Raw genomic sequence first — 27,684 nt, 5'->3', positions numbered from 1 at the left:
GCATGGCAGGAGCCCCAGTGGAGAGGAGTCGGACTTTGCAGTGACAGTCATAGGAGATCGGGACTCCAGCAAGCAATGTTGTAGGTATGTCTCTTTTGCTTCTTTTCGGTTCCATCTGTATTTTGTTGTTTTGCATCGGTTTGGGTAAGTGTATCTATAGTTTATTCCTGGATTATGTTTGGATTATATCTTCAAGTAGTATTATATGCCGTTTTGCATGTCGTGAAATATTAGTGGGTAGTAAAAGGTTGTTTCCATTTTTGCAGGTTAGAGTGTTCAATGTTATTCTAGGTTGTGGTCGAGGATCGGTTTAGGGGTATTGTGTGGAAGGTCTTTGGTCAGGGTTTAGTGGGGTGGTTATCCAGCATCGTCAGGGTTCGATGAGTTCAATCTTTGAGCTTGGGTTGGTTTTCTCGAAGCGCCAAGGGAAGTGATCTATTGCTGAGGTTTTGGTCAGAGCATCGGTTATTTGAAATTCAAGATTTGAGTGTGGCACCATTACAAGGCTTTTGGGGTTATCAGTTTCGCTAGGATTCGGGAATTGTTCAACTAGTCTTTAAAGTTTGTATAGTCTTTTGGGTTTGGCTGGTGATGGAGCACTAGCATTGGTAAGTGCAGGATGTCTGCAGTTGGTTGTTAGAGGGTAAAAAAGGATTGGGAATCCTTCAATGCTCAGGTGTTATGAAGAATTATTTGAATCTAAGTGGGGGAGAATTGTTCATGTATTCAGGAGCATAAGCAGGTGCGAAACTAGGATGAGTCTCACATACCCCATCAAAGGAAGGATGGTGGGCAAGAGGTCATCTGAATGGCGGATTGCGTGAGTTGGGAGCTCATGAAACTTTCCAACATGGGGATCGTACCTTCTTGGCGTTTGATAGCAGGTATTGGGGAACCGGGTTGGGGATTCCCGTCAAGAAACGAGTTCAGTCGAAATGCTATGTTGTGTGCGTGCTTGACCTTAGGTACGTTCGGATTGGTAATTTAGCAGTAAGTTTATGGGCATTGGCTGAGATAACGAGGGAAAGTATTGTATGACTACAGGGCAGTTATAGCGTTCTCTATGCGGCCAGATAGTGTGGGAAAGTGTTGTAAGACTGCAGAATGAGTCGTAGCATTCACAAATTCTTTCAGATGAGTTAGGCCAGGGTGGTTCAGTTCATCAGATTGCGAAAAGGCCACAACATGATTGGAACCTGGAAAAGGTAAGTTGTTGGGGTTCGAGGTGGAGTTGGGCATGTATACCCCTAGGTAGGTGGGACCCGTGGGCAAGGCCGCTCCATGGTATGGTTCGGGTGGGACCCGTGGGTAAGGCCTGTGGGCTTATAGCAGTGCAGGTGGGACCTGGCAGAGACCGTTGGGTCAAGGCATAGGATTTTGGATCTTAAGATTTATGGAGCCAGAAGTGGCTGCATGGATGAGGTAGTTTTCGATAGCCAAAGTTTTCTTAGGAAGTTGCAGGGAGTGACTGTGAGGGTGTTCTTTCGCTCAGAAACCGGGTGGGAATTCGAGATTCCAGATAGTTGGCAGATAAGTTGGGACCAAGGAGGTCTTGTTTCATTTGGGAAGTGGACAAGAGGCAGCATGATGTTTCGGGAAAAAGTAGTGATGTGAGGATTCTTGTGTGTGGCGTAGCTTGCTGATTGAAAGTGCTAAGTCACTTACAGTTGGATTAAATAATCTCAGAGTAATTGATTTGACCCTATTACGCAGCTCTCGTCTGAGTCTAACTTTTGCAGGGCTGAATCTTCTACTCAAAGGATTATCTGAGCATTCTGTCAAGTATAATTGTTATGTAGATGGTTATTGTTAGTGGCTTTGTTTTCATAGATTACATTAGGATATTCAAGATTGGAAGTAGCATGGTTGGTCAGTTATTCGATGACGTTTTGTGCATTATAATATTTCAGCATGGGTGGTCTGTCGGGGAGACAAACCATTATAGATTTCAGATTTTGGATAGGCGGAAGTGGTTTCGCGGGAGCTTAAGGTTTGTTTCCTTCAGGATGGGATTTCTGTTTGGATTTTGGGTATCTCCAAAAGGTTGTCTTTTACGCTGAATCTTCAGTTGCATTCCTCGTATTTATTGTTTTCTTATATGGGTGTTAGTAAGGAGCGATTTTGAGGACGAAATCTACTTTAAGTGGGGGAGAGTTGTAACACTCGGTTTTCCGAATTGCTTTGTTGTTGGGGCTGCAACCCAGTCAACAGTTGTCACGAGAATTAGGGCTTTGAGAAAGGAAGGATTTATCCCACTTCGGGTGTAGTTGCCATGGTATAAGTGATCCATGTATTCAATTGTGTCTTCGGAAGCCAATGGTATGACTGTAATTTGATATCTTGATATTTTATGGGTTTAGGGTTTTGTTTGGGAGGTTTTAAGGCTTGGGTGTGTTGTTAGGAGCGTAGGGCTTCTCACCACATTTTCGTGGATTTAAGGTTTGCTGGAAAAGGACCTAGGATGAGGGAGTTATGATACTTTGAAGTTATTGGCAGATTTGGTCCTTGGTGGAAAAAGCTTGCATTTCATCCCATGCATGAAAAGGTGGCATGTGCGTGAGTATGCCCAATGCAGGCTAGGGTATGCCCAGCGTAGGAATGGAAAAGTAGAACGCGGGCTTGGGAGTTGTACACCCATCGAACAGGAAGTACGCCCAACGTACGTTCAGGATCCCTAAAACCCTAATTTTAAGGGTTGGCTCGCTATTTAAGCACCTTAAGTCCCAGGTGTGAGCCTCTCTTTCATCCTCCAGTGTCTTAAACCCTAAATCTCGAGCTATAGCTTCATCCAAAAGTGTTGGGACGTTGTATGTGCCTTTTTGGTGGACTTAAGTGTATTTCAAGAATTGGTGGCTTGGTGCAAGGTGGTGGTGCAAGGAAAGACGTGTGGATCTGGACTCTTTGCTTCATTTTCAGCTCATTGAAGGTAAAGATTTATTGGATTGATCATTAGAAGTTGAGATCTATGATTTTATGGTTTTTGGTCCCATTTTGACCTCATGAGCAAGATCTCGTGGTTGGACACAACTTCAGAAGCTTTGAGTTACCACTCTTGGTAGATTTAAGGTTATAAGTTCATAAAAATGTTTTCTTGATGCTTAGATATGGTCCATGCATGTTCTCGGCCAGAAAAGACCGATTTTCATTTATGCTTTTAAATAATTTCAGAGTAAATCCTTTTGATTTGAAAGAGTTGCGGAATTTGTTCCCAAAACAAAACATGATAAAATAATATTTATCAAAGCATTTCATCAAGAGATGCATTTCATTATATAATCAAAACTCGGGATGTCATGTTCCGATACAGACCATAAAGCATAAACGATAAACATTACAAGTCATTCAACAAATATATACATATACAGACTTGTAAACAAAACAACAAGATGATCCATCCATCTTACGCCCTTGTGCCACTTCCTGTAATACAAATAAAACTGAGTGGGTCAGGCTTGGGAGCCTGGTGAGCATATAGGGTTTTCAACCCACAATAAATAAGTTATATTTAATTTCACCAACCAATCACTATCCCGATTACCCATTCCCGTTATCCTCACTTTACGTCCCTAAAACAACAACTATCTCAAGGGACCTAATCTAGGATTTTCATCGGGACGGACATCACTGCTAAGGGGTTTCCTCAACAATAGGTATCCTAAAGGCAACCATGAGGGGGATAGAGTACACCGGTGAACACATCGTTCACAACACCTACAGGTTATGAACCTGCTAGCGTTCCACTGGACTGTCTAGAAAGAGTCTGTGGTCGTTATCCATACTCCGTTAAATAACTAGATCAACAACAACAACAACAACATCGAGGCCTCTCATCTGTTTATTACACACCAACTATCTACCCATGTTCTACCCAACATATTAGTAGATAAGAATATATTTTCATACATAGTTTAAAACCTATATATCATTTTCATTCAATATATATATTCCATATAACAGATGAGGCATACCACATAACACGTATTTCATAGAAAGCAATTCAGATCTATGAGATGGAATAAAGTGAATATCCATTCACGCATACAATCACAAAATATACACATAGCAAGTATATCGCATAAAATACTTCATAGTTACTTCTTAGAAGAAAGTAACTGCACCCACACACATATAAACCACAATTTACTTAATACACTCAAACCGCACTTGTATTATTATCGTGTTTATGAAAGGTAGTATACACTCACTTGATCAGAAGATGATCGGACAGCACTACGACTTGCAGAAGTAGTAATCCTCAGCAGATCTGGAAGATCTCTACAAAAATCGAACTTCTCGCGGGCAGAGCTTCGACTCGGGAACCGCACTTCTCGGGATCTTTGGGATCTCGGGACTTGCTTCGGGTCTCGGGGATATTACCGGGGCTTCGGGGTACTTCTGGCACGCAAAACGATGTAAAACGGGAGAGAGAAGAGAGAAAATAGCAACCCTAAACGGCTGGCCCTTCAAATCTATTTATAGGGCAAATTTGGCCCTTGCCACGTCGTGGCAACCTTGTTCCACGTCGTGGGCTTGGTCGTCACTGCATGCGTCATCCCAAGTTGCATCTGGGGGCCTTCCGGAGGTGACAGGACACTTGCCACGTCGTGGCATCTGACAGTTTTGGGGTTTCGCGCCCCGAACTTCAGAAATTCATAACTTTCGCATACGAACTCCGTTTTCGACGTTCTTTATATCGCCGCGAAGGTGAGATTATGCTCTACAACTCTCGTTTAGACTCCATTGGCTAATTTTGACTTTATTTTTAATATATTATAAGTATATTACTTATATATTATCTTTAGTAGGCCGGGACAGGAAAACTCCGTTCGAAATTCATAACTCCTTCATCTGAACTCCGATTCCGTCCGTCTTTCCGTCGTTGCACTACTATCGATGAGATCTTCAATTATCATTTAGATCACTAAGGATAGTTATCTATCTACCTTAAATTCACTATTTACGTCGCGCTGGGTCGTGTCGGTTCTGTCGCGAAACTTCGACAGGTCATAACTTCTTCGTTATAACTCGGATTTCGACATTCCTTATATATTCAGAAACCTCATTTCGACCACTACAACTTTATGTAAAGATATCAGACTTATCTCATACTTTACTTTTGACGCTTAATTTTATTCTTAATTAATCAAACCACATAATTAAGCAATTAGGCACAAAACACATAATAATCAAATAATATACTTCTATTATTTCAAAACGGGTTACAAAAGTTAACCTAGACTATTATATTGCTAAAAACGGCAAGCCCGGAAACACAGGCGTTACATTATTCCCCTCCTCTTAGTCTCTCCTCCAGCCTCCAAGACCAGAACCCTAGATCTCGAAACCCTAATGCTTGTGAGCCACTTTTGAGAGAGTTTTGTGTTCTTGAAGTCAAGAAGAATAAGAGGGAACTTGAAGGATCAAGGAAAATCTTGTGGATCCATAAGTAGCTTCTCAATCTCATCATTTTCTGGTAGTCAAGTCTCTAACTTGATCATTGGTTCATTGGATCTACTCATTTCCCCTTTTTGAAGACTTTGTCCCAAGAATGGTTGCTGATATGGACATATTTAGTTATAAAATTCATGCATTATCTTAATACTTTATGTTGTTTTTGTCTCATTTAATGAACAAAAGGTGCTTAATTAGTTTATAATTTCATTTTTCAGCAACAATTATATGCTCGGGTGTAAAATGAAGCGGAACTAGCGATTGGACGCTTGGATCTTGGATTTTGAAGAAAGAAGGACGTTGCTGGACAGCTTGACCCCTCGTCAGTGTTTTGGCCATATATCATGAACCGTAACTCCGACTGACGAGATTCAAAATGTTCTGAAAAGTAGACACAAGTTCGGACGACTTTCGTTTTTTGAGAAAATGCTGATTCGAAACGTACTCGGCGAGTAGGGTCGATTACTCGGCGAGTAGGGTCGATTACTCGGCGAGTTGTATCGAACTTTCGCGATTCTGGACGCGCTGACTTGCCGCACACGGGTTTTAAGTGATGTACTCGGCGAGTAGGTCACTGGACTCGCCGAGTAGCCTCTGTTTTGTGAAAATCTATATAAAGGGACTCTCAGATCGATATCATAGCATGGAGAGAAACCCTAGGAGGCTGAGAAACGATTGGAAGTGCTGCTAGGTCGTGAGGAACTGAAGAATCAACCCTACATTCAATTGTGAAGAGAATCAAGACAATTTTGGTTTATTCTTAGTAACCTTTTGATTTGAATCATGTTTACATACTTTGATTTCGTTTTTGAGTTTATGTTTACTGCAATCATGAGCTAAAAACTTATTCTTCTGTTAGGGTAGACAATTTTGTGAACATAGATTGATTATTTGAGTAGGATTAATTTTAATTGGTAATTATGTTTTGTTAAGCTTGTTAAAGAACCTTATGTGTTGACAATAACTATTCTTTTGTTAATAAATTAGTAATTAAGTTGTATGAACATCTCTTAGTTATTAATTTCATATGATTTATTGTGACCACATAGTTGTATGTCTAGGAATAACGAATGTGAAACTAGAATTAACTAGAAGATAGGTAAGTTAATGTGTGAGATTGTTTGATGAACATCAGCAATAGGTTAATTGAAGGGTCAATTTAATTAACCATTACAAGTCTTACTTAACCCGAATCAATAATCTAGGAAACCCGTTAATTTAGACAACTGGCCATTGCTTGAGTTAATTTGTTTTCTAAGAATTAGGAATAGCGAACGTGAACCTAATTATCTTAATCGGTATCCAATGAAGAATTAATCTGATACATTAAAATCATCCATGGGAACAAATGAGTCGTACCTAAACAGAAGTCCTCTTTACTATTGAATTTAGTTGGTAATTAATTGTTTCAGTTGCTAGTTAGTTAATTTGTGTGTTGGTTATTCTAATTAGGTTTCTAATCTTGTAAAACTAGAGAAAACCTCCATTTTGTTATTTGTTTTATTTAGATAATATTAGCATTTATTTTAATTGTTTACCGTTCCCTGTGTTCGATACCCTACTTGCTTGAACTATATTACTAATCGATAGGTACACTGCCTTTCGTGTGTTTATTTTGTGTCTAAGTTAGTAGGATTAAAACTAGTTGGTTTTACACACATCAAGTTTTTGGCGCCGTTGCCGGGGAACGGTTCAAATAGTTAATTTTATTTGCTAATTGTTATCGTTTTTATTTTATTGATTAGTTTTTTTTATTTTAATTTTAATTTTGATTTATTATGTATTTTCCAAATCTCGATGCTTTTGATGCTTTTCTTGAGGAAGTAGTGCAGGAAGATGAGGATTATGACTCAGATGATGATTTGAAGAAATTTGGAAGAAGGTTAGATAACTTCTTGTCTAACGAACAAGAACAATCCGAGTCACAAGAGCTAGAGTTACAAGATGAAGAATTTAATCCAGAAAAAGATTTGGAGGAGCTGGAAAGGTTGCTAGTAGAGAGGTCAGACGAAGAACAAGAACAAGCTGAATTGCAGGAACCAAGTTGTGGTTTGACCATTACCACGACATGGTCCCATGTTCTTCCGGTTTGTGTTTCGAAGCATGGGGTGACGATTCCAACTTTGGAGAAAGTTCTGAAGCGCGATCCATTTCTGATTAGTACCCGACCGGTCCCAACCCTTGTCAATATTCTTGGGTTTTATGAATTCAAGCTCGTTTGGCCAATTTTTGAAGCAAAGAGTCGAATTTTACAAATTGGTCCAAAGAAAATATTTAATGCAATGGATGGATGGGCATTGATTTTATTGGAAGTTTATTAAGTTGGGAGTCCAGCTAAAGACTCGCACAAAAAGAAGCGCTTGCGGGAGGCAACCCGTCATTAGAGTTTGCTTTTCTTTTTCTTTATAAACTTCTAGTGTTTAAGGATAATTTAGGATTTTTTTTTATTTTAATTTTTTTATTACTTGGTTTTTGTTTTTGATCTTTTCAGTTTGAGTGTAAGGATGCATGTGAGGGTCTAGAGTCAAGGCTGACGAAGCAAGAAATCGAGTCTAGGCGAGAGAGGAAACGAAGTTTTGAGTCAAGATATGAGTCCAACTGATAGAAGGGTTAAAGAGTGTTTATTCCCTGAAGAAAAATGAGGGAAATTATTAGTTTATATAACCCCTATACATCAGAAACGGACTTGGGCAGAATAAAATTTTTGTCACACAGCAGTCTACTCGCCGAGTGCATCTTATGGACTCGCCGAGTCCATGTGAAAATTCATGATTCTTCTGCCATTTACGCTTCAACTCGGCGAGTCTACATACTTACTCGACGAGTCGCTCATTCTTCATACTTTTGAGCTGAAGATTTGATGACATTTGATATGGGCATTGGTTCTATTCTTTGAAGATCATTTTCCGAGCATTTCCAAGAGTTTTTCCCTTATATTTGGAGCTTTTATAAAGGCTATACCACACGAGACTTTGACACCCAAGACATGGATGAGTTGTTCCCATGTCTAAAGTCAATTGAAGATGGAGCTGAAGAGAAGAGATATCAACCTCGCCACTACTATCCCAGGGGAGTTTGTTCCAATTCTCTTCTTATTTTTATTGTTCTTTATCATGCATAATATGCAATGAGGACATTGCAAAAATTAAGTGTGGGGTAGGGGGTTGGTTATATTAGTTAAAATTTTAGTTAAAATTCGAAAATCTTGAAATTTTAGTTAATTTTGAAATTTTTGCATTAAAATTGCTAGGGCTAAGTTAGAAAATTTTGGTAAAGCAATTAGGGATCATGCTAGTATTATATTTGATGATTGCATGAAGACTCAAATGTTTAGTTGAGCCTATATACGTTCTAGTGCATTTGTGGCTTCCTTATTCCAGTGAAATCATGGGACAAAAACATGACCTCGCTTAGTTTGAAGGATGCAATATGTTTAGCATCGTGTACCAGAAATGTATCCAGGAAAATTATTATCGCTAACCAATAAGGGTTGAAGTTGAGCGCCCCTGCTTAAGCATGTAGGCATTTGCGTGAAAAAAAGTGAGTTACATGTTAAAAAAAAAGAGAGAGAGAATTACAAGAAAAGTTTGAAGAATTTTTGGAGCATCAAAGTTAAGTATGAAGTTCAAAGATCAAAGTTCTAAAAAAAAAAAGTTGAAGATACCAAAAATCAAACAACAAGGTGGTGAATTCAAAGAAATTAAAGATCAAATGTCAAAGAAGTGAAGAATTCTAAAAGAGCTCCATAGTGGTATCATAAATTGTAATTGTCTAGATTATGTATGCTTGGGTTGCTCAACCAAAAATACCTTGAGGTTAAGAGGTTTTCTGAGGATGGATTCGGAGGGATGCATAAAATGAGCATTGTTCGGAAAAAGTGGGCAAATTTTTATGAGGATTGTGAGTATTTAGAGTATGGGGGGTTCCTTAGGAAAATTGTAGACACAAATGCATGCGTTGCGGTCTTGGCATAATGGATGGGTTCGATTGGAGTTGTCTTATGTAATATTAGTTGCTTTGGGGATTTGGACGTCCCCAAGCTAGATCCTTTCAGATATGTATGTATTTAGGGTGGTTAAGGTATAAAGGTGCAAAAAGGCCTTTTGAGCAAAAAGGGCCATGTATGGATGTAAAGGTAGAGGCTTTGCGTGTTATTTCGACCCTAGAAGGTGAGATCTGGGTCCTGGATGCTTTGTGTTCGACTGAAATCATCTGAATATAATTAGACTTAGAGGGACTCGGCGAGTTGCTCCTAGGACTCAGCGAGTCAGGCTGTTTTCTTGCCCAAAACCCTTATGGTAGTGGGTGTGAGTTGAGTTGGAAGAGGACTTAGCCAGTTGGGCTCATTATGGACTTGAAGATCATCGTACGCGACAGGTTCAAGGAATGAACTCGACGAGTCCAAGGCAAAATCCCTAACTTATGAAGATGGACTCGATGAGTTCAAAGGTGAACTCGACGAGTCAGCTGAACAAGGGTCCCGGCGTGTTTGAAGGTGAACTTGACGAGCTCAAGGAAGACTCGGCGAGTAGGACCGAAGTCCAGAGTTACGTGTAGATTGTGGGACTCGACGAGTTGGTGGGTTAACTCGGCAAGTTGAGTCAACTCGGAGTGTTGACTTTGACTAAGTTTGACCTGGTTTGACTTTTGAGGGTATTGTGGTCTAAGTGTTATTTTGGGTATTGATAGTTCGAGGAGCCGAAGGATCAGCAGTTCAGGATTGCCGGTTAGCATTCAGAGGTGTTCAGCTAGTCTTCACCAGTGTGAGGTGAGTCTCATCACTGTTTGTATGGGTCTAAGGCACCAATGCTGGCCCATTATGTTTATCTATCGTAGGAAGACCCAGGGGTAAGCCCTAGGCACTTATTGTATATGCAATGTCGGTCCAATGGACGTTCAAACAGGGCCCAAAAGATCATAGGGCCCAAAAATTCTTTAATAATTTTTGTATACTAGGTTCATTCGGCCCAAAAAAAATTAGGTTAGTTTTTATTACTCGCCGGAAGAAGGAACGCCAGCTAGAAGAAGGAGCGGGAATGAATTTTCGGGAAACAGAAAACTCTTTGGTTTCTTCTAATCTTCTTCATTGACGTGGACATGGGTAATAGCAAACATCATTGTAGGAGCACGAGGAGCGGTAATATGTATTCAATCGTTTCTATTCCAATATTAAAGACACGATTTCAGTTCTTAATTTCGTTTCTTCTTCTTTTTCTTCAGCGATAACAGCCAACCAATTCAGTCTATTCTTACTTCTATCTCTTCTAATCCTCTTCTTCTTCACTGAGTCTCAAAACTTCAAAACTATCAAGCTTCAAATTTTCGAATTAAGAATCATTAAATTTCAAAATATGAAGCTTCAAAATCTTACCTGTTTGACTGTTTGAGCCTTGAGGTTTCAAAATCAAAGGTAACTTTAAACTTTAGTTTTGTTTTTCATGGTTTGTTATTTTCTAATTGAATAATTTTTGATCAATTTTTCTTTTTCTGATCAAATTTTGAATTACAAGACCATCAATATCATTTTCTGTAATCAGAAGGAACATGGGTCAAGGAATAACGAATTCAGGTAAATTCTCCTTTCAAGTTTTTGATTTTTTCTACTTTTTCGTTTCTGAAAAATCACAAATTCTGATTTTCTGTTTCTATTTACTTCTTATTTGTAAGGACTAAGAACTATATTTTGATCTCGGATCGCAGGTTTTCTGATTTTTTTGGAGCATAACATTGTTTTCTGATTTGAAGTATCAAAATATAAGGTAATTTTCAGATTATGATCTAATATGATTTCTTTAATTTTTCTTTTCTGATATGCTATTTGATTTCTTATTTGGATTCTGATTTTTACTTACAATTTTGGTATCTTCTCTTGGTGATTTAAAGTGTGGAAAATCTAGAACCAAGAAGAAATCTACAAATCTCAATTCGCAAATAAGGTCGTTTCTTTCTTTTCTATAATTTACAATGCCTCCTAGATTAAAAAAATATGCATATGGATATGAAAAACGTAAAAGAAACAAAAAGTTGAAGAAGATAATAAAACTCAAGCAGGTTCTATGGATAAGTTTATAACAAAAAAAAACATAAAATTTTTCGGAAAATGAAACACAAACTGTTAATGAAGATAATCTTGATGATAATGATTATGTTGATGTTGATGTTAATGATAATGCTAATGACAATGTTGATGTTAATGATAATCCTAATGTTGATGTTGATGATAATGTTGATTTTCACACTTTTGATATATTTGATCCAAGAAATTGGGATGTTCTTGATTCTAATATGATAAATATATTTGCATTGAAAGGTCCTAAAAGAGATTTATCCATTATAAAAGGTCCTAAAGATAAATATTTTAAGAAGATTTTCTGCAACATATTACACTAAAACTTTACCAAATGGGGAAAAATGTGATAGAGATTGGATTGTTAATTCTAAATAAATTGATAAAATTTTTTGTTTTTGTTGTAAAAATTTTCAAAAAGGGTGTGGAAATGGTCGATTAGCAAATGAGGGTTTTAGAGATTGGATACATCTTAACACTAGAATTAAAGAGCATGAAACTAGTATGGAACATGTTAAAAATATAAATACTTGGTATGATTTGCGTTTAAGATTACAAAAAAATAAAAATATTGATAATGCAGCTCAAAAACATTTTGAAAAAGAAAAAGTTCATTGGAGACAAGTTTTGTTGAGATTTATCTCTATTGTGAAATTTCTTGCTAAACATAATCTTGCTTTGCGTGGTACTAATGAGAAAGTGTATGAAGATAACAATGAAAATTTCTTAGACTTATTTGAAATGTTGGTTGAATTTGACATGGTTTCTTATGAGCATATACAACGTATTACAAATGAAATTGGTATCCATAAACATTATATTGGGCATAGGATACAAAATGAATTAATAATTTTGCTTTCTTCAGAAATAAAATCTACGATTATTAGAAAGATAAAAAAATGCAAAATATTTTTCTATAATACTTGATTTTACTCCCGATATAAGTCACCAAGAGCAAATGACTATTATTTTATGATATGTGGATGTTTCGTCAAATGTTGTTTGCATTGAAGAATCCTTTTTAGGGCTTTTAGATGTAAATGGTACAACCGGCCAAGGACTTTTTGATGTTTTACAAAATGAATTAAATTTGCTTGATCTTGACATTAATAATGTGCATGAACAAGGTTATGATAATGGATCAAATATGAAAAGAAAACATCAAGGAATGCAAAAAAAGCTTTTAGATATAAATTCTAGAGCTTTTTATTCTCCTTGTGGTTGTCATAGTTTGAACTTAACTTTGTGTGATATGGCTAATACTTGTGGTAAAGCTAAAGGTTTTTTTGGAACAATACAACGTACCTATACAATTTTTGCAAATTCCACTAAGAGATGACAAATTTTAAAAGATAATGTAAAAGGGTTAACTCCTAAATCTTTGTCATCCGCTCGGTGGGAGAGTCGTGTTGATAGTGTTAAAGCTATAAGATTTCAAATTTTTGACATACAAAAGGCTTTACTTCGGGTAGCCAAAAATGATAATGATCCAAAAATAACAAGTGAAGTTAAATCTTTAGCAAAAAATGAACTTGGTAACTTTGAGTTTATATTGACTTTAGTAATTTGGTATGAAATGTTAAATACTGTTAATTTAGTTAGCAAACAATTGCAATCAAAAGATATGTTTATTGATGTTGCTATGGAAAAAATAAAGGGGCTGATTTCGTTTTTTAAAGAATATAGAGAAAATGGTTTTTTAAATGCTTTAGGAACTGCAAAAGATATTGCCTTGGAAATGAGTATCGATCCAATATTTTCTAAAAAACGTGAACCTAAAATAAAAAAAAAAAAAGCATTTTAATGAGATTTCATCCCATACTTCTTGTAGTGTTTCACAATCCGCACAAGAGAAATTTAGGGTTAAATATTTTATTTATATTGTTGATCAAACAATTACTTCTTTAACTACAATGTTTGAACAATATGCACAATATGATAAAATATTTGGTTTTTTGTTTAATTCAGAAGTTTGTAATCACTTTATCAATGTAAAATATTGTTTTTAAGAATATGCATGTAGCATGTTTTGGAGTAACAATTGTCAAGTATGAAAGTTTGGGTCTTTCAGAAATATGAAAGTTAGGATCTTTCGTTACAACAAAGAATTCACCATTAAAATGTTTTTAAGAATTAATTCTCTTGTTTGATTGTACTAAACAATAAAATAGAAGTAAGTTTTTAACAATGTTTATGCTTTTCAAATGTTTTTTTAATACTAATGTCTTAATAATGCACATCTTAATCGGTCAAAAATTATGCTTTTTTGTGCTTATACTTTTTTTTTCCATTTACTTGCCAATTAACATTTCATATATACATATTGTTGGGTTTTGAGCACTATAACACTCTTATGGTGCACATACAACCATAGATGCTTTGGATCTAAGTTTTCTCTAATTATACATGCAATTTCCAATTTCCAAAGTATACATCCTAACTAGCATGAAATTGAAGATATACAACATAAAACCAAGTTAGATGAATATATATTGATGTAGCATGTAGTTCTTGGCCTTTAAAAGCTTTAGCACCTCAAATGTGATGCCTCTAATGTGTCACAAACACCAAATGCAAGAGGAGGCTTATGAGGAGAGGCTAGATAGCACTAAAATCGATTATGGTTCTTCTCAAGAATGCATGGGGCCAATTTTAGGGGTTAAGGGGATGCTTTTATAGTGTGGAAAAGCCTAGGGTTACATCCATACAAACCTTAACTCACCATGACCCTTCATATTTCTTAGTCCCTTTGGGTTTAAACCTTCATGGACTATCATATAGGTTTAGCCCATCCTAATCAACCATGGATCATTAGATCATACTATAAGTATTACTAATTTACTTAATCAGTCCCCGTAAATTTAATCACTCTCTTTTGATCACTAAATTAATTCCAAATCAATTCTTGATCAATACTAATTAAATAATATGATTTCTCAATTAATATATTATACCTATAATATATTAATAAATCACAAATAACCTCTTCCTCAAAAGTTCATCCTATCAAATTGCTCTGGTGAATGCAACCCAAAAGGACCATGCTACTATCAGGTCAAATACATATCACTTATAGTTATGGGCTTAGACACCTAATCCAACACATATATCTTGATATCTGAAAACCCATGTTCTTTTACACATGTAAGTCAAAACATTAGGAGCATAAAAAATAAAATTGGAAGAAAAGATAGCAAAAGCTACCCAACCTACTAGATCCGTTACATAAAAATAAGGATAAGAAGCAATTTTATCCATCTCTGAATGTACACCCAATGGATTATTTGATCCATATTGATGGAATGTGGCCAGATGAAGAAAACTGACGCCTACTAAAAGAAAGGGGAGTAAATGATGAAGACTAAAAACGATTTAAGGTGGCATTGTCCATGGAGAAACCACCCCAAAGCCAAGTCACTAGGGTATTTCCTACTATGGGTATGACGCTAGCTAAGCTTGTAATTACTGTAGCCCCCCAAAGCTCATCTGACCCCAAGGCGGTAAGTGTCCTATAAAAGTCGTCACAATCATTAATAGGAAGCTTTCAAGACTTCACAAATTTTATTCTCAGTAGCATAAAACAATCTAGCAGCTTTAACTAATTAATCCTATAAATTGCAATCCAAATAGCATTAAACAAATCATCATAAGTAATATGTCTCCAATAACATTAAAGTAACATAATTTGCCATTTTAATTTCTATATTTTTATTATTATATCTAATCTCCATCAAAATATTATGAAGTAACTATCTTCAATTTAATACAAATAAACTATTGATTCCCACCCTTGCAACATTTGAATGTTCATGACAATCGAACGCACCAATGTTTTCTTCCACCATGTTGTAACATTTGAAAGTATTTTCTCTCCTATGAAGGAATGTTTATTTCATTTAGAATTCATTCTTCTTCTTTAAAGTTGAACCATTCGTAGAAATTCGAGGAAATTGAAATTATTTTCTCTCGAATTTCATTCCATTTCTACCAACCAAAAAGTATTCGGGGTTTTGGCAAACTTTGATAGTTTAAAAAGGGAAAATGACTTAAAAAGGTAACAAAGTTTCAAAAATGTACAAAAAAGACCATTGTTTTTTTTCTACACAAAATACCATTTTACCAGCTATTGTAGGTTACCCGGTTTCCAAATGTTCAAAAAATACCATTGTTGTTTTTTTAATACAAAAAATACCATTAATGTTACTATTTGTACACAGAATACCAACAAAATACACATGTGTTCAACTAAAACATTATGGTAACTAGGTACTTCAGGTAAATTGGATGAGAAGAGCGTAATCAGCAAGTGCTTGTTTGATGAGATTGTTTAATTTTTGTTGAAATTGTTGGAAAAGATCTTACTTCCACCGTATGATCCGCCGAACAAGATTACAGGTGATGCTTCGGCTGGCAAATTTCTCTTCAAATCGGTGATGAGAAGAACGTAATCAACAAGTGCTTGTTCGGCTGTTAGATAGGCTAAAGTATAAGCGTTCTTGTATGCCTCTTTCTGGCTTCCATATGGCATCGATTCACCATAATATCGATGCTAGATCAAATCACGTAGATTTTGATAAAATTGTATTATTAAAGGTCTACAAGTGAAGAAATTAATGTAGAGTAGAGTGATTAGGGCTTTTACTTCGGGGAAGATGACAATGGCACCAAAACGAGGGGCGAGTTCCCAAACGAAGTCGGTGTTGGCAGCGAACCATTCGATGTCGCCTTCGTTGCCGCAATAAAGGAAGATTGGGCCCAAACGATTAGGGCCTGGGCCCACCCAGTGATCGGAGTTGATGAGATAACGTTGTTAGAACTTGGGAAGATCATTAAAGCTGAAATGATCAAGAGTCTGATCAAAGTATCGTGTCTCGTAAGTGTACTTCGGCCGAACAAGAATGTTTTGGGTTTTGAGAAGCCGTGGGGATTTGCTAAGAAACAGAGGTGGCTGGCAAGATTTCGGCGTTGATGAAAGTAGGCAGATGATTAGGAGGAAGAATAAGAAAAAGGGTTTTGCCATGGTGGTGGAGGGTGGCGATGAAGAACAGTAGTGGCCGAAGTGAAGTGGAGGGTTCTTTATAAAAAGTAGCTAAATTTCCATTACATTCAAAGAAGGGAAAATGACTTAAAAAGGTAACGAAGTTTCAAAAATATACAAAAAAGACGATTGTTTTTTTTTTTGTACACAAAATACCATTTTACCGGCTATTGTAGGTTATCTACAAGGTTTTATTTGAACACATGTGTACTTCATTGGTATTTTGTGTATAAAAAATATACTTTAATGGTATTTTGAATACTAAAAATAAAACAATGATATTTTTTGTATATTTTTGAAACTTCGTTACCTTTTTAAGTCATTTTCCCATTTAAAAACGGGAAGCTATCAAAATAAACTAATCCGGTCTAGAGCCGGTCGATGTCAAAAACGAAACTCAGACCCGGTCTAGTACTGAAACCAAAATAAGGTTGAATCATTTCCCCAATCAAGCTAGAAGATCTAGAGAGAGGGCAAAATTCCGTCGACGATTAGCCCTCTCTCGTCTCCAATTCAATCAAGAAACTCACTGGAACCATAAACCTCGAGTGTTTAATTTCCAAACAATGTCCATATGGTTCATAAACTGTTTGTGAATGCGAAGGTCGAATGCTCGTGTGGCAGTAGCGGCAGTCGATCATTCTGATCTCAATACAGACCATAATAAAATGGATAACTCGATCAAGCTCAAATTTCGCTCCAATCAGTTCCTTCGACCCACAAATCTCTTTTCCAGAAACCACAAACAAAATCACCAGTCAAAATCGAAAATCCTTGCCATCGGGTTCTTAATCCTAGTTTGTGTATTGTCATGTTATGTGTATCTTAACTTACAACACTCCACACAGAATCGATATCGAATCGTGATTGATGGAGGGAGCACGGGGAGTCGAATCCATGTATTTGAGTATGTGATTGAGGACGGGGCTCCGGTTTTTGATTTTGGTAGTAAGAACAGCTTGGGTTCCATGCGGATTACCCCGGGGTTATCAACATTTGCAGAGGATCCAGATTCGGCTGGTGTGTCACTGTTGGAGTTGCTGGCGTTTGCGAGGAAGAGGGTTCCGGAAAAGCAATGGAGGAAGACGGAGGTCAGATTGATGGCAACGGCTGGTTTAAGGATGCTGGATTTGGGTGTACAGGAGCGGATTCTGGAGTCTTGCAGGAAAGTTCTAAGGCGTTGTGGATTCGAGTTCAGTGATGATTTGGCTTCTGTTATTTCAGGTATTATGAAAGCTTTAGAGAGCTAATTATCGGTGATTCTGAGACTCTTAGAGGTGATAAACTGATAATGTCAACTTTGGGTTGTTGTTTTAGGGTCGGATGAGGGAGTTTATGCATGGGTTGTGGCTAACTATGCTCTTGGAACTCTTGGAGGTGATCCTGAAGAAACAACAGGGGTAATAGAACTCGGTGGTGCTTCTGCTCAGGTATGCATTTGTTCTTCTTTTCTCTGAAATAATAGATTTTGAAATGTTTTCCCTTTACAATGATTCAACTTTTTTTCAGGTGACATTTGTCTCAAGAGAGTCAATACCTTCTGAATTTTTGCAAACAGTCAAATTTGGGAAGATCAGTTACAAACTTTACAGCCATAGCTTACTTCATTTTGGTCAGGTAAACATTGTTTTATGCTACAATTAAAAATATGGAAAAAAAATATCGGATTTTGGGATGCTGAATAGCTGTGTAATAATTTTACAGAATATTGCATTTGACTTACTTCAAGAGTCTATTGTTGCAAAAGGTCCTAACTCGGGTAGAACAGGTAGCTCTATGTGATGCTTACTACAATTTATGTGTTATTTTACCGAATTGGTTTGCATAATTTGGTAAAAAGTTGAAACTTTGAGAATATTACTGACTCTTTTGATTGCAAGAAACCAGTTGATCCATGTTCTCCAAAAGGCTATGAACACAATGTGATGACTAGGAAAGAGAAACTCACTCCTACTTTGGTAAAACATGAGCAATTATCCAATCTACACGCAACTGGAAACTTCTCAGAGTGTAGAATTGCTTCCTTATCCTTCTTGCAGAAAGACAAAGGTGTGTTAAAATTGAAAAAGCAACGTACTTTCATTGATTTACCATTTTACCCCTTCATCTTAATCCAATACATGTCTTGAAATGCAGACAAATGTGCGTATGAAAAATGCTACATTGGTTCTACATTTATACCCAAACTTGAAGGAAAATTTTTAGCAACTGAAAATTTCTTCCATACATCCAAGGTTCACTCAACTTTTTTTTTAGTAAATCATTAAACTTTTTTTCTCATATATTCTAATTCATTTACCTTTTTTTTTATATAGTTTTTTGGGTTGTCCCCAAGAACATTTCTTTCTGAACTTATGGTGGTTGGACCAAAATTCTGTGAAGAAGATTGGTCAAATCTAAAAGTAAAATACCCGAGTTTCCATGAAGAAGACTTGCATCGTTATTGCTTCTCTTCTGCTTACATTGTTGCTTTACTTCATGACTCCCTTGGAATCGCCTTGGATGATACAAGGTACTGTGTGTGTGTGATACTATTACTGATATTGATACTGTCTGTTTGGATAAAGTGTTGTATGGATAAATAAAATATATGTAAAAAGCGACTTTATATAATATATTGGGAAATGGAAGAAAAAATAAACAAGTAATTTGTAAAAAGTTATGACGTAATAAAGTCAAAAAGTGTCGTATCCTGTATAAAGTTGTTCTTTTAGTATTAAGTAAGTGATAGATGGTTTGATTTTTATAATTTTTTGAACAGGATTGGATATGCTAATAAGGTGAATGATATTCCACTTGATTGGGCTTTGGGGGCGTTCATTTTACAAAGTTTTAGTGATATGGGCGTTGACCATTTTGACCCCATGAGGTCAATATTTGGGAATGAGTCTTTGACTTTTTTAGGGTTGTTGGCTTTTGTTGCTGTTTTGTTGTTTGTTGTGTATTTTGTGTCCAAATGGAAGAAGCCTCATGTGAAGACAATATATGATTTAGAGAAAGGGAAATATATAGTTACTCGAGTAGGTAGATTCTCATAGTTTCTTTTTTTCTTACTATAATTTTATTCATGAGAGTTGTTTGTAGAAGGTTATGTAACTGAAATATTATTCTTGGTTTTGTTAATTTGAAACATGTACAAGCTTTATAGTTCGATTATGACCGCCCCCTTTCATTTTTTTTAATTTAATAAATGATTTAGTGTAGGAAATGCATTTATTTACCATTTTAGTTAAAGACAACTTCATAAATGGTCTATGGTTTCCCGATTCCTTGGTTTCCATAGACAGTTTTTATGGTTAACATCGTCTATTTTGGTTTGTTAAGTCAAAACACATGCAAGACATGTGAGGTTAGGGATGTCAAATTGAGCTACCTTGTCGAGTCAAAAAGCACGACACAATACTGTTATATATAACACAATATGATATGGCATAATTTCGTGTTTATTTTTATTAAAATGAAAACAAGTCAGATTAAAACATGACAAACACAACAAATACATGATAATACAATTATTAGTCTTTTTAATTCATAATTAATCATATATAACACGACAAACACGAAAAACAAAACAAACATATGCTAAACCGTGTCAATTTGTGTCAAATTTTGAACGCAACGTAGGGTTTTTTTTGTTTTTACACTTAACACGAACATGTATTTGAATTTCGATTTTGTCCCAATTTTGTTTCTTGTCGTGTCTAAGATTGACACCTCTATGTGAGGGCAAAATCAACAACAATAGACCTCAGAAGATCCCAATATAATAAGAAATCGAGGAGGTAGATATCGACGGTCAAAGTCTCTCTATAGGGAGAAAAACGATTATGTCGCAAAGAATACCTTTATCATAAGCAAACAATGGCCTGTAAATGAGGAAAAACAAGCACAACATGAGGAAGGGAATAAGTCCAAGTGAGCAACAAAAAAAAAAAAAAAAAAAAAAAAAAAAAAAAAAAAAAAAAAAACTTAACTTCTGGAACCTACAAAAGAGACAAGCATTAGGGATAAGTCGATATAAGCCTAAAAAAAGATGAAACAGAAGACAAGTATACAGGAGAAAGTATATACATAAATAAATAAAAATATAAAATAAAATAAAAATCCCAACAATAGTGCTAGTCTACTCTGTCTATGAAAAGTTTGTAAACCGCAGGAGCCATCATTTGAGAACAAAGAAACAAAATAGAGACTAAAATCAAAAGACCGTTTATAAAGTTTTATCTTATTTAAATTATAGAAATTGGAACTATCTAATATTGGAATGGATTGAATTTGATTTTTGTGTATTAATGATATATGAATAAAAATAATGCGTGTTATGATAAAATTTGATACTTTTAAGAGCAATCTAGTAAAAATGAATAGAGTTAAATTTGGTTTTATAAGGATCACTAATTAAGCTAGAATACAGTGTACCAAATAGTAGTATTTAGTGTTAATCGTTGAAATTAGTCCTACAACTATTGTATGTTTTTATTTAGTCACTTCATATATTTTGTAAGTTACCCTTATTTAACTAAGCGAGTGGGCAAGGCTCGACATGTCCGAGCTGGCCTTAGTAAATACCGTGTCACCAAATCAGGATGCTTTTCGGTTTGTTGAGCTTTGACAATTTGTAAGATGGTGTGATAAATGCCGTCAACATTGTGAATGAACTAGTGTTGTGTTTTTTAATGTTTCATATGTTTTAAATTTATATAGTGTTGTGTTTTATTTAATATGAAGTGTTTTGTGTTTTCTTCTATGTTGTATTTTTTTTAAGCATATAGTAATAATTCCTTTCAAGCTGATGAAATTTAAGTTTTAATAAAAATAATTTGTTTAAATTGATTATTTTTTATATAAATTAATTTTAGAAAAAAACTTAGCATGACAAAAATGGCAACACGCGCTTCTAAATGACAAAATTTTTAAGCAATGTGACAAAAATTTTAAGCCACAAGTCCTTTAACTTTTGTTTTTACAGATTAGCCTCAACTTTTTTAAAAAAATTATTTTAATTTTATAAAATTTCATTTAACATGTTTTTTATTACCTTTTATTAGTATACTATCTACATTGTTTTTATAGAACTTCATTTTACACTTTTTTTTTACACATTTTACCTTTTTTTTTACATTTTTTTTTTCAAAAACTCTTATTTGGAACGTAAAGATATTGAGTGGGAAGGGAGTCTGTTATGGACCTTTTAATGGAATGCTATCCAACTATTTGTTAAAATGTTTCTGTGAATAGCTTAGACCCACTTGCATTTTGTCACCTATAAATAAGATGTGTTCATCTTGAAGGGATCAATCAAAAGAGAGAGTCGGGGGTTTTGGCATATGTTTCTGCTGATGGGGTGATGGCATAGTTTTGCAAATAGTTTTGCAAAAACCGCATGACCAGAATACCAAAAAATAATTAAAGAAGCTTACAGTAGTTGTCAAACCATTCCAAAACTCTCTCTCTCTCTCTCTCTCTCTCTCTCTCTCTCTCTCTCTCTCTCTCTCTCTCTCTCTCTCTCTCTCTCTCTCTCTCTCTCTCTCTCTCTCTCTCTCTCTCTCTCTCTCTCTCTCTCTCTCTCTCTCTCTCTCTCTCTCTCTCTCTCTCTCTCTCTCTCTCTCAATATTGGATCCAATTCCATCAAAAACACCACCCCACAATAAAGCTAGAAATTTGGTTATATTGTAGGGTAGTGTTTTCGATGAAATTTGATTCCATAAGAGAGAACTCAGGAATTTGAATGGGTTGCCAATGGTTGTAAACAAGCATATTTGGAACATAGAAATTAAAACCCTTGTAATTGAATAGTTTTTTTTTTTTTGGTTTCTTTTTGCCTTGACTAAAACCCTAAATCTGTTAATATAACGAATAAATAAAACAATAAGCTTAAACAATGTAGTTTAATAATAAAGAACTGATACTTTTAAATCCAAACTGTCATGTTTTAGAAATGGGTTGGTTTTTAAGTTATTTATAGTTATGGGGTTTTTATTACACACCATTCTAATATTAAACACATAACAGTCGAATCTCCAACACCGAATGCATACATGCAAGCTTATCCAGTGTATGTATTCGCCACAAAGACCCGTCCACAACGTCCACAACTGAATGACAAATTTTAGTCGCGTCTAGAATTCTATAAGTAGCTAAAATCTACTAAAAGATCTTTTACGACTATAGATGATTAGTTGTTGCTTATTTTTGTCTCGAATTTTTGTTATGTAATATTTAAAGTAAAAAAATAATGAATATTTGTTTGAAATATATTTTTCTTATAATATTATTTATATTTTTTGTACAATCAATGGTATTAGGTTCATGGAAATTGAATATATATATATATATATATATATATATATATATATATATATATATATATATATATATATATATATATATATATATATATATATATATATATATATATATATATATATTAAGTTTGTGGGTTTACCGCGAAAAACCAAGATAAAAAAAATTGAAATTTTATTTGGAATTTTATTTTTTATAATATTTTTATATCATTATATTATAAAAACAACATTATTGTTGTCTTTTCTATCTTATTAAAAAATAAGTTTAATATAATTAATATTAATAAAGTTAATAATAAAAATGTAATTATTAAATAATAAAGTCAATAATGATTAGATTATAATAAAATAAAAGTATAAAAGTTAATCAAATGGTTATCATATGATAATGATGAAAAATGTAAAGCTAGAATGGTGTATGATACGATATGGTGGTGTGTGTGTATATAATGTTAGAGAGAATGGTGTCACGTTTAGCATAATACACGTAGGTGCAACATAAGATTTGTCATATTATTTAAAAATTTTATCATTTGGAAGCGTGTGTTGTCACTTTTGTCATGCTAATTTTTTTTTTCTAAAATTAAGTTATATAAAAAATAATCACTTTAAACAAATTATTTTTATTAAAACTTAAATTTTATCAACTTGAAAGGAATTACTATATGCTTAAAAAATACAACATAGAAGAAAACACAAGACATTTCAAATTAAATAAAACACAACACACTATAAATTAAAATATATGAAACATTAAAAAACACAACACTAGTTCATTCACAATGTTAATGCCATTTATCACACCACTTTACAAATTGTCAAAGCTCAACAAACCGAAAAGCATCCTGATTTGGTGACGCGATATTCATTGAGGCCAGCTGGGACATGTCGAGCCTTGCCATCACCCACTCGTTCAGCCTAATAAGACCCTAAATTTATTTATCCGCATGGTAAAATTTATAAGGCTATAATTCTCGATGTTTAACTACGATTGTAGGTTCTACTTGTTTGCTTTATTTTTGTTATGCACATAGTCTTGTTGCCTTGTTGGGTATACTCAAATTCGGATATATCAACTCATTTTATTATATTGGGATTTTCCAAAATTACCAACTCCTTTTTAACCCTAAAAATATGGAAAGTTAATTATTTTTACAACACGTAAGTTAAATATATGTATATAATAGTAAATGATCTAGTTATCACCGTTAAATCGACGTGAAGGTTTTTTTTTTTTTTTTTTTTTTTTGGCATTACATGGTAGCATATGCAAGGTCTTCTGTAGAGAATAGCTGCACATGGAAACTTAAGTATTTTATAGTGGTTGACGCACAATTACGATGTCTCTTTCTCACCTAATAAATCAAATTGTTTTATTTGCTTTTATCAAATCAACGTTTATATTTTTCTAAATTCTTATTAATCCATGGAATTCATGCAAACGATCCTTTTTAAAAGAGCTTGGCATGTATATGGCCTTTAAAAGATGCTAAGGCAGATTCAAGCAATTAACAATAAAAAGATATCCCGACGAGATATCAAACATCTAGTCTTATAAATAAGTGTAACACCCCAATAACGAATTATAGATAACAAAGTAGGACGCACAAGCACAACAAGATGACTGATAATGAGGCAACACATACTATGATTAAGCAAATGTAAATGACAAGCAAATAACTTTCGGAAAACAAGTAGTTATCGAGGAGATTGTGTACATCCACTAAGAGAAGCGGTCTGATTATATATAGAGATCAACAATCAAAAGGTTTATAAAACACTAATGTATCGACAACAATAGAAACAAAGAACCAAATCTTCTTAGAAATCGTAGGAGAGAAGATGAGACAAAACGCTAGTGCCTAAAATGAACACTAGGCCCAATATCACTCGTTGGGAGGCCTAAGCAGTTTCAATTATTTTTTATGAGGCCAAGGGTCAAACCGCCACACCAATCGGAGCTGAAAAAAAAACCACCTTGTCGTTTCTCTGCGTTTTCAACTATTTCTTATGAGACTGAGACGAAGCAGCATGTACCATTAGGTTAACAAATCTTCCCCAAGCTGTTGTTTCATAATTTCTCGAACCGTTGTGTAAGAAGCATTGTGTATCGCCAAAACAACACTCCACCTTGATAGAAATGCATCCACACCCCGAAAAACAAATAACCCAAAATTTTGAACGATGTTTAGATGGTTGTGTATAGATAATATAAAGTATCACAAAACTACAAAAGATACTAACATACCCATTACCCAAAAGAATCTAGAAATCCAAAATAACACCAAAGGTACCCCCCAAAAGTGAAATTAGACTATGTTTAAAACTCAATTAGCACAAATGTCACCTCGAGCTTCGACATAACTATCACCTAGATAACACTTGCACTATGTCCTAATATGGCCGAAGCCAAACAAATGACACACCTTATAAAACCAAACAGATCAATCTTGAACCAAGCACAAATGCACAACAAAACGTCTATCCCTAAAATACGTTTTTTCTTAAATCTCTTTCAGTCTTAAGGTCAAATACCTTTTGGTACCAATATGCTCAAACAAAACTGGATTATCTCCAAACTATTCTATAGAATCGACCCAGATGAACCTTCTTGAGTGATAGCAAAACTTTTCTCATGCAAAGCAAACAAAAATGATTTCAAAGATCTAGACATGTTTTCGTTCTCAAACCGAGTCATAAACACCAAAAATTGTGAATGATACATGTCAAGTGTAATCCATTACCATCCAAAATGAATGAAAACCCTAAAATCACCATGAAGAATGTATTAAGCATATCAAATCCTTGTTGCTCCAAATCCAACATCTAACTTTTTCCATGACAACAATTAAGAAAACAACAACGTAACCTTTAGTACTGCCTAGTGGGTTTCTCACAAAAGATGAATACAAAAGTCGAAGGTTGTTAACTTACTTCGTTAAACATTATAGGCAAATTCATGATGACCAATCAAATCATACACAATCCAAAAAACGTTCATATAAGAACCTATAAACTGGAGTTCCATGCAGTCACTTTCAAAACATTTGTGTAACGTCCCAAAAATACTAAATAAAAATTTTGATTTTAAACCACCCAATCCATACAACCATTTGTTAAAATCCAATAAATGGATATATAGATCTCAAAACATCAGGATGTATCAATAAATAGTGCAGAATAAATCATTAAGAGATGTTGTGTGATCAAGTCAATCCATTCCCTTTCAAACCCTTTCGAACCAGAAGTACATGAAAAATTTTAAACATAAAATCATCAGCACAAAGCTTAGTGATTCCCTAAAATACCACATACCATACATAACATAATAGGTATGTTTTGTAACGCCCACATTTCCCACTAAACATTAATAAAGATGATGAAGTGGTTAGGGTCAATAACTGTAAACTTTTGGGGTTAATAAAAGTATATAGTGTGTGTGTGTATGTTTATAGCTACGTAATAAATTAGGGATATAATTCGCGTATAAATAGATTAAAGATTATGACGAATAGCCTATGAGTGAGACGAAGTAGACGTAATAAGAATTCTAGATGTAAAAGGAGCACTCAAAACAGACTTATAATAGATGGGTTATGTAACGCCCGGGTTTCAGGGCTAAGCATTTTTAGACGATGTAATAGTCTAGGTCAATTGTTGTAACTCTTTTTGAAGTAATAAAGATGAAATATTTGAGTATTATGTGAATTATGTGTATTTGTGTGCTTATTACTTATTTATAAATGTATAATAAATAAAGAATAAAAATTAGAGTCAAAATTAAAGTGTGAGATAAACCCGATATCTTTACATAAAGTTGTAGTGGTCGAAACAAGGATTCTGGAGATATAAAGAACGCCGAAATCCGAGTTGTAACGAAGAAGTTATGACCCGTCGAAGTTTCACGACGGAAACGACACGATACTAGGAAGCGTAAATAGTGAATTTACGATAGAGTGAGTTTTAGTCTTAGCGATCTAAACAAAAGTCATAGAATACGTTAAACTGAGAACGTCCATAAAAAGAACGCCCAAATCTGACTTCATATGAGGAAGTTATGATTTTTCGAAGTTTCGGCTTAGTAGTGTACAACTCGAAGTTCGAATATTAGATCGAGTGGTTTTTAGCCGACACAACCTAAACGAGAATCGAAGATCTCGTTAATTGTAGCGTAACGATAAAAAGATAGACGAAAACGGATGTCGGATGAAGAAGTTATGAATTTTTAACGGACCAATCTTGTCCCGGCCTGTTAATAATATAACTTTTAAAATAAAGTCAGAATTAGCCGACGGAGTCTAAACGAAAGTTGTAGAGTATGTTCCCGCCTACTCGTGGATATAAATAACGTTGAAAACGGAGCTCGTACGCGAAAGTTATGAATTTTTAACGTTTAGACTCGAATTTGCGAAGCCTATAGCGAAACCGATAACGTGGCTCGATCTGGGCCGTCGCTTGCTGACCACGTCTCGCTCCAGATTTACAACGCGTCACTCCTCGCTACGCCCCGCATCCAAGGATGGTATGCCCAGTGTACCTTTGGACTTGATCCTCTTGCGAATGCGAGCCAGCTGGTGCGAGCTGGCACCCTTATCCGAAGTTACGCCCCGCGTAGATCCGAACTTCGGCCCCTATAAATACCCTGCGAGGGCTGCCGAGGAAATCACTCATTTCTTCATTCCTTTCTCTCTCTACTTTCTCTCACTACCCATTTTAACCCTCTAAACCCTAGGAAAAATCCCTGCCACCCAAAGGAAGCCCCGAGGCTCCCGGAGTCCCGGGAAAAAGGGTCTTTCGGTTCGGAAATGCTGCTCCGAGCAAAG

General features: G+C 35.1%; 1 protein-coding gene and 1 pseudogene across 1 annotated transcript; one reads left to right on the top strand and one right to left on the bottom strand.

The window, feature by feature from the left end:
- Nucleotides 1–15,845: 15,845 nt before the first annotated feature.
- On the bottom strand, nt 15,846–16,664 carry LOC128132778 (uncharacterized; annotated as a pseudogene).
- Nucleotides 16,665–16,981: 317 nt separating this feature from the next.
- On the top strand, nt 16,982–19,712 carry LOC111879065 (probable apyrase 6). Its single transcript, XM_023875543.3, has 8 exons — nt 16,982–17,780; nt 17,874–17,986; nt 18,066–18,173; nt 18,261–18,324; nt 18,444–18,605; nt 18,693–18,790; nt 18,872–19,068; nt 19,318–19,712. The coding sequence occupies exons 1-8, from the start codon at nt 17,153–17,155 to the stop codon at nt 19,592–19,594; spliced, it is 1,647 nt and encodes a 548-aa protein (XP_023731311.1). The 5' UTR covers nt 16,982–17,152; the 3' UTR covers nt 19,595–19,712.
- Nucleotides 19,713–27,684: the final 7,972 nt, after the last annotated feature.

Source organism: Lactuca sativa, chromosome 3 (genome assembly GCF_002870075.4).
Source record: "Lactuca sativa cultivar Salinas chromosome 3, Lsat_Salinas_v11, whole genome shotgun sequence".
Classification (NCBI taxonomy): Eukaryota; Viridiplantae; Streptophyta; class Magnoliopsida; order Asterales; family Asteraceae; genus Lactuca; species Lactuca sativa.
The sequence above is the reverse complement of the archived record's forward strand: the minus strand, read 5'-3'. Positions and strand labels throughout refer to the sequence as shown.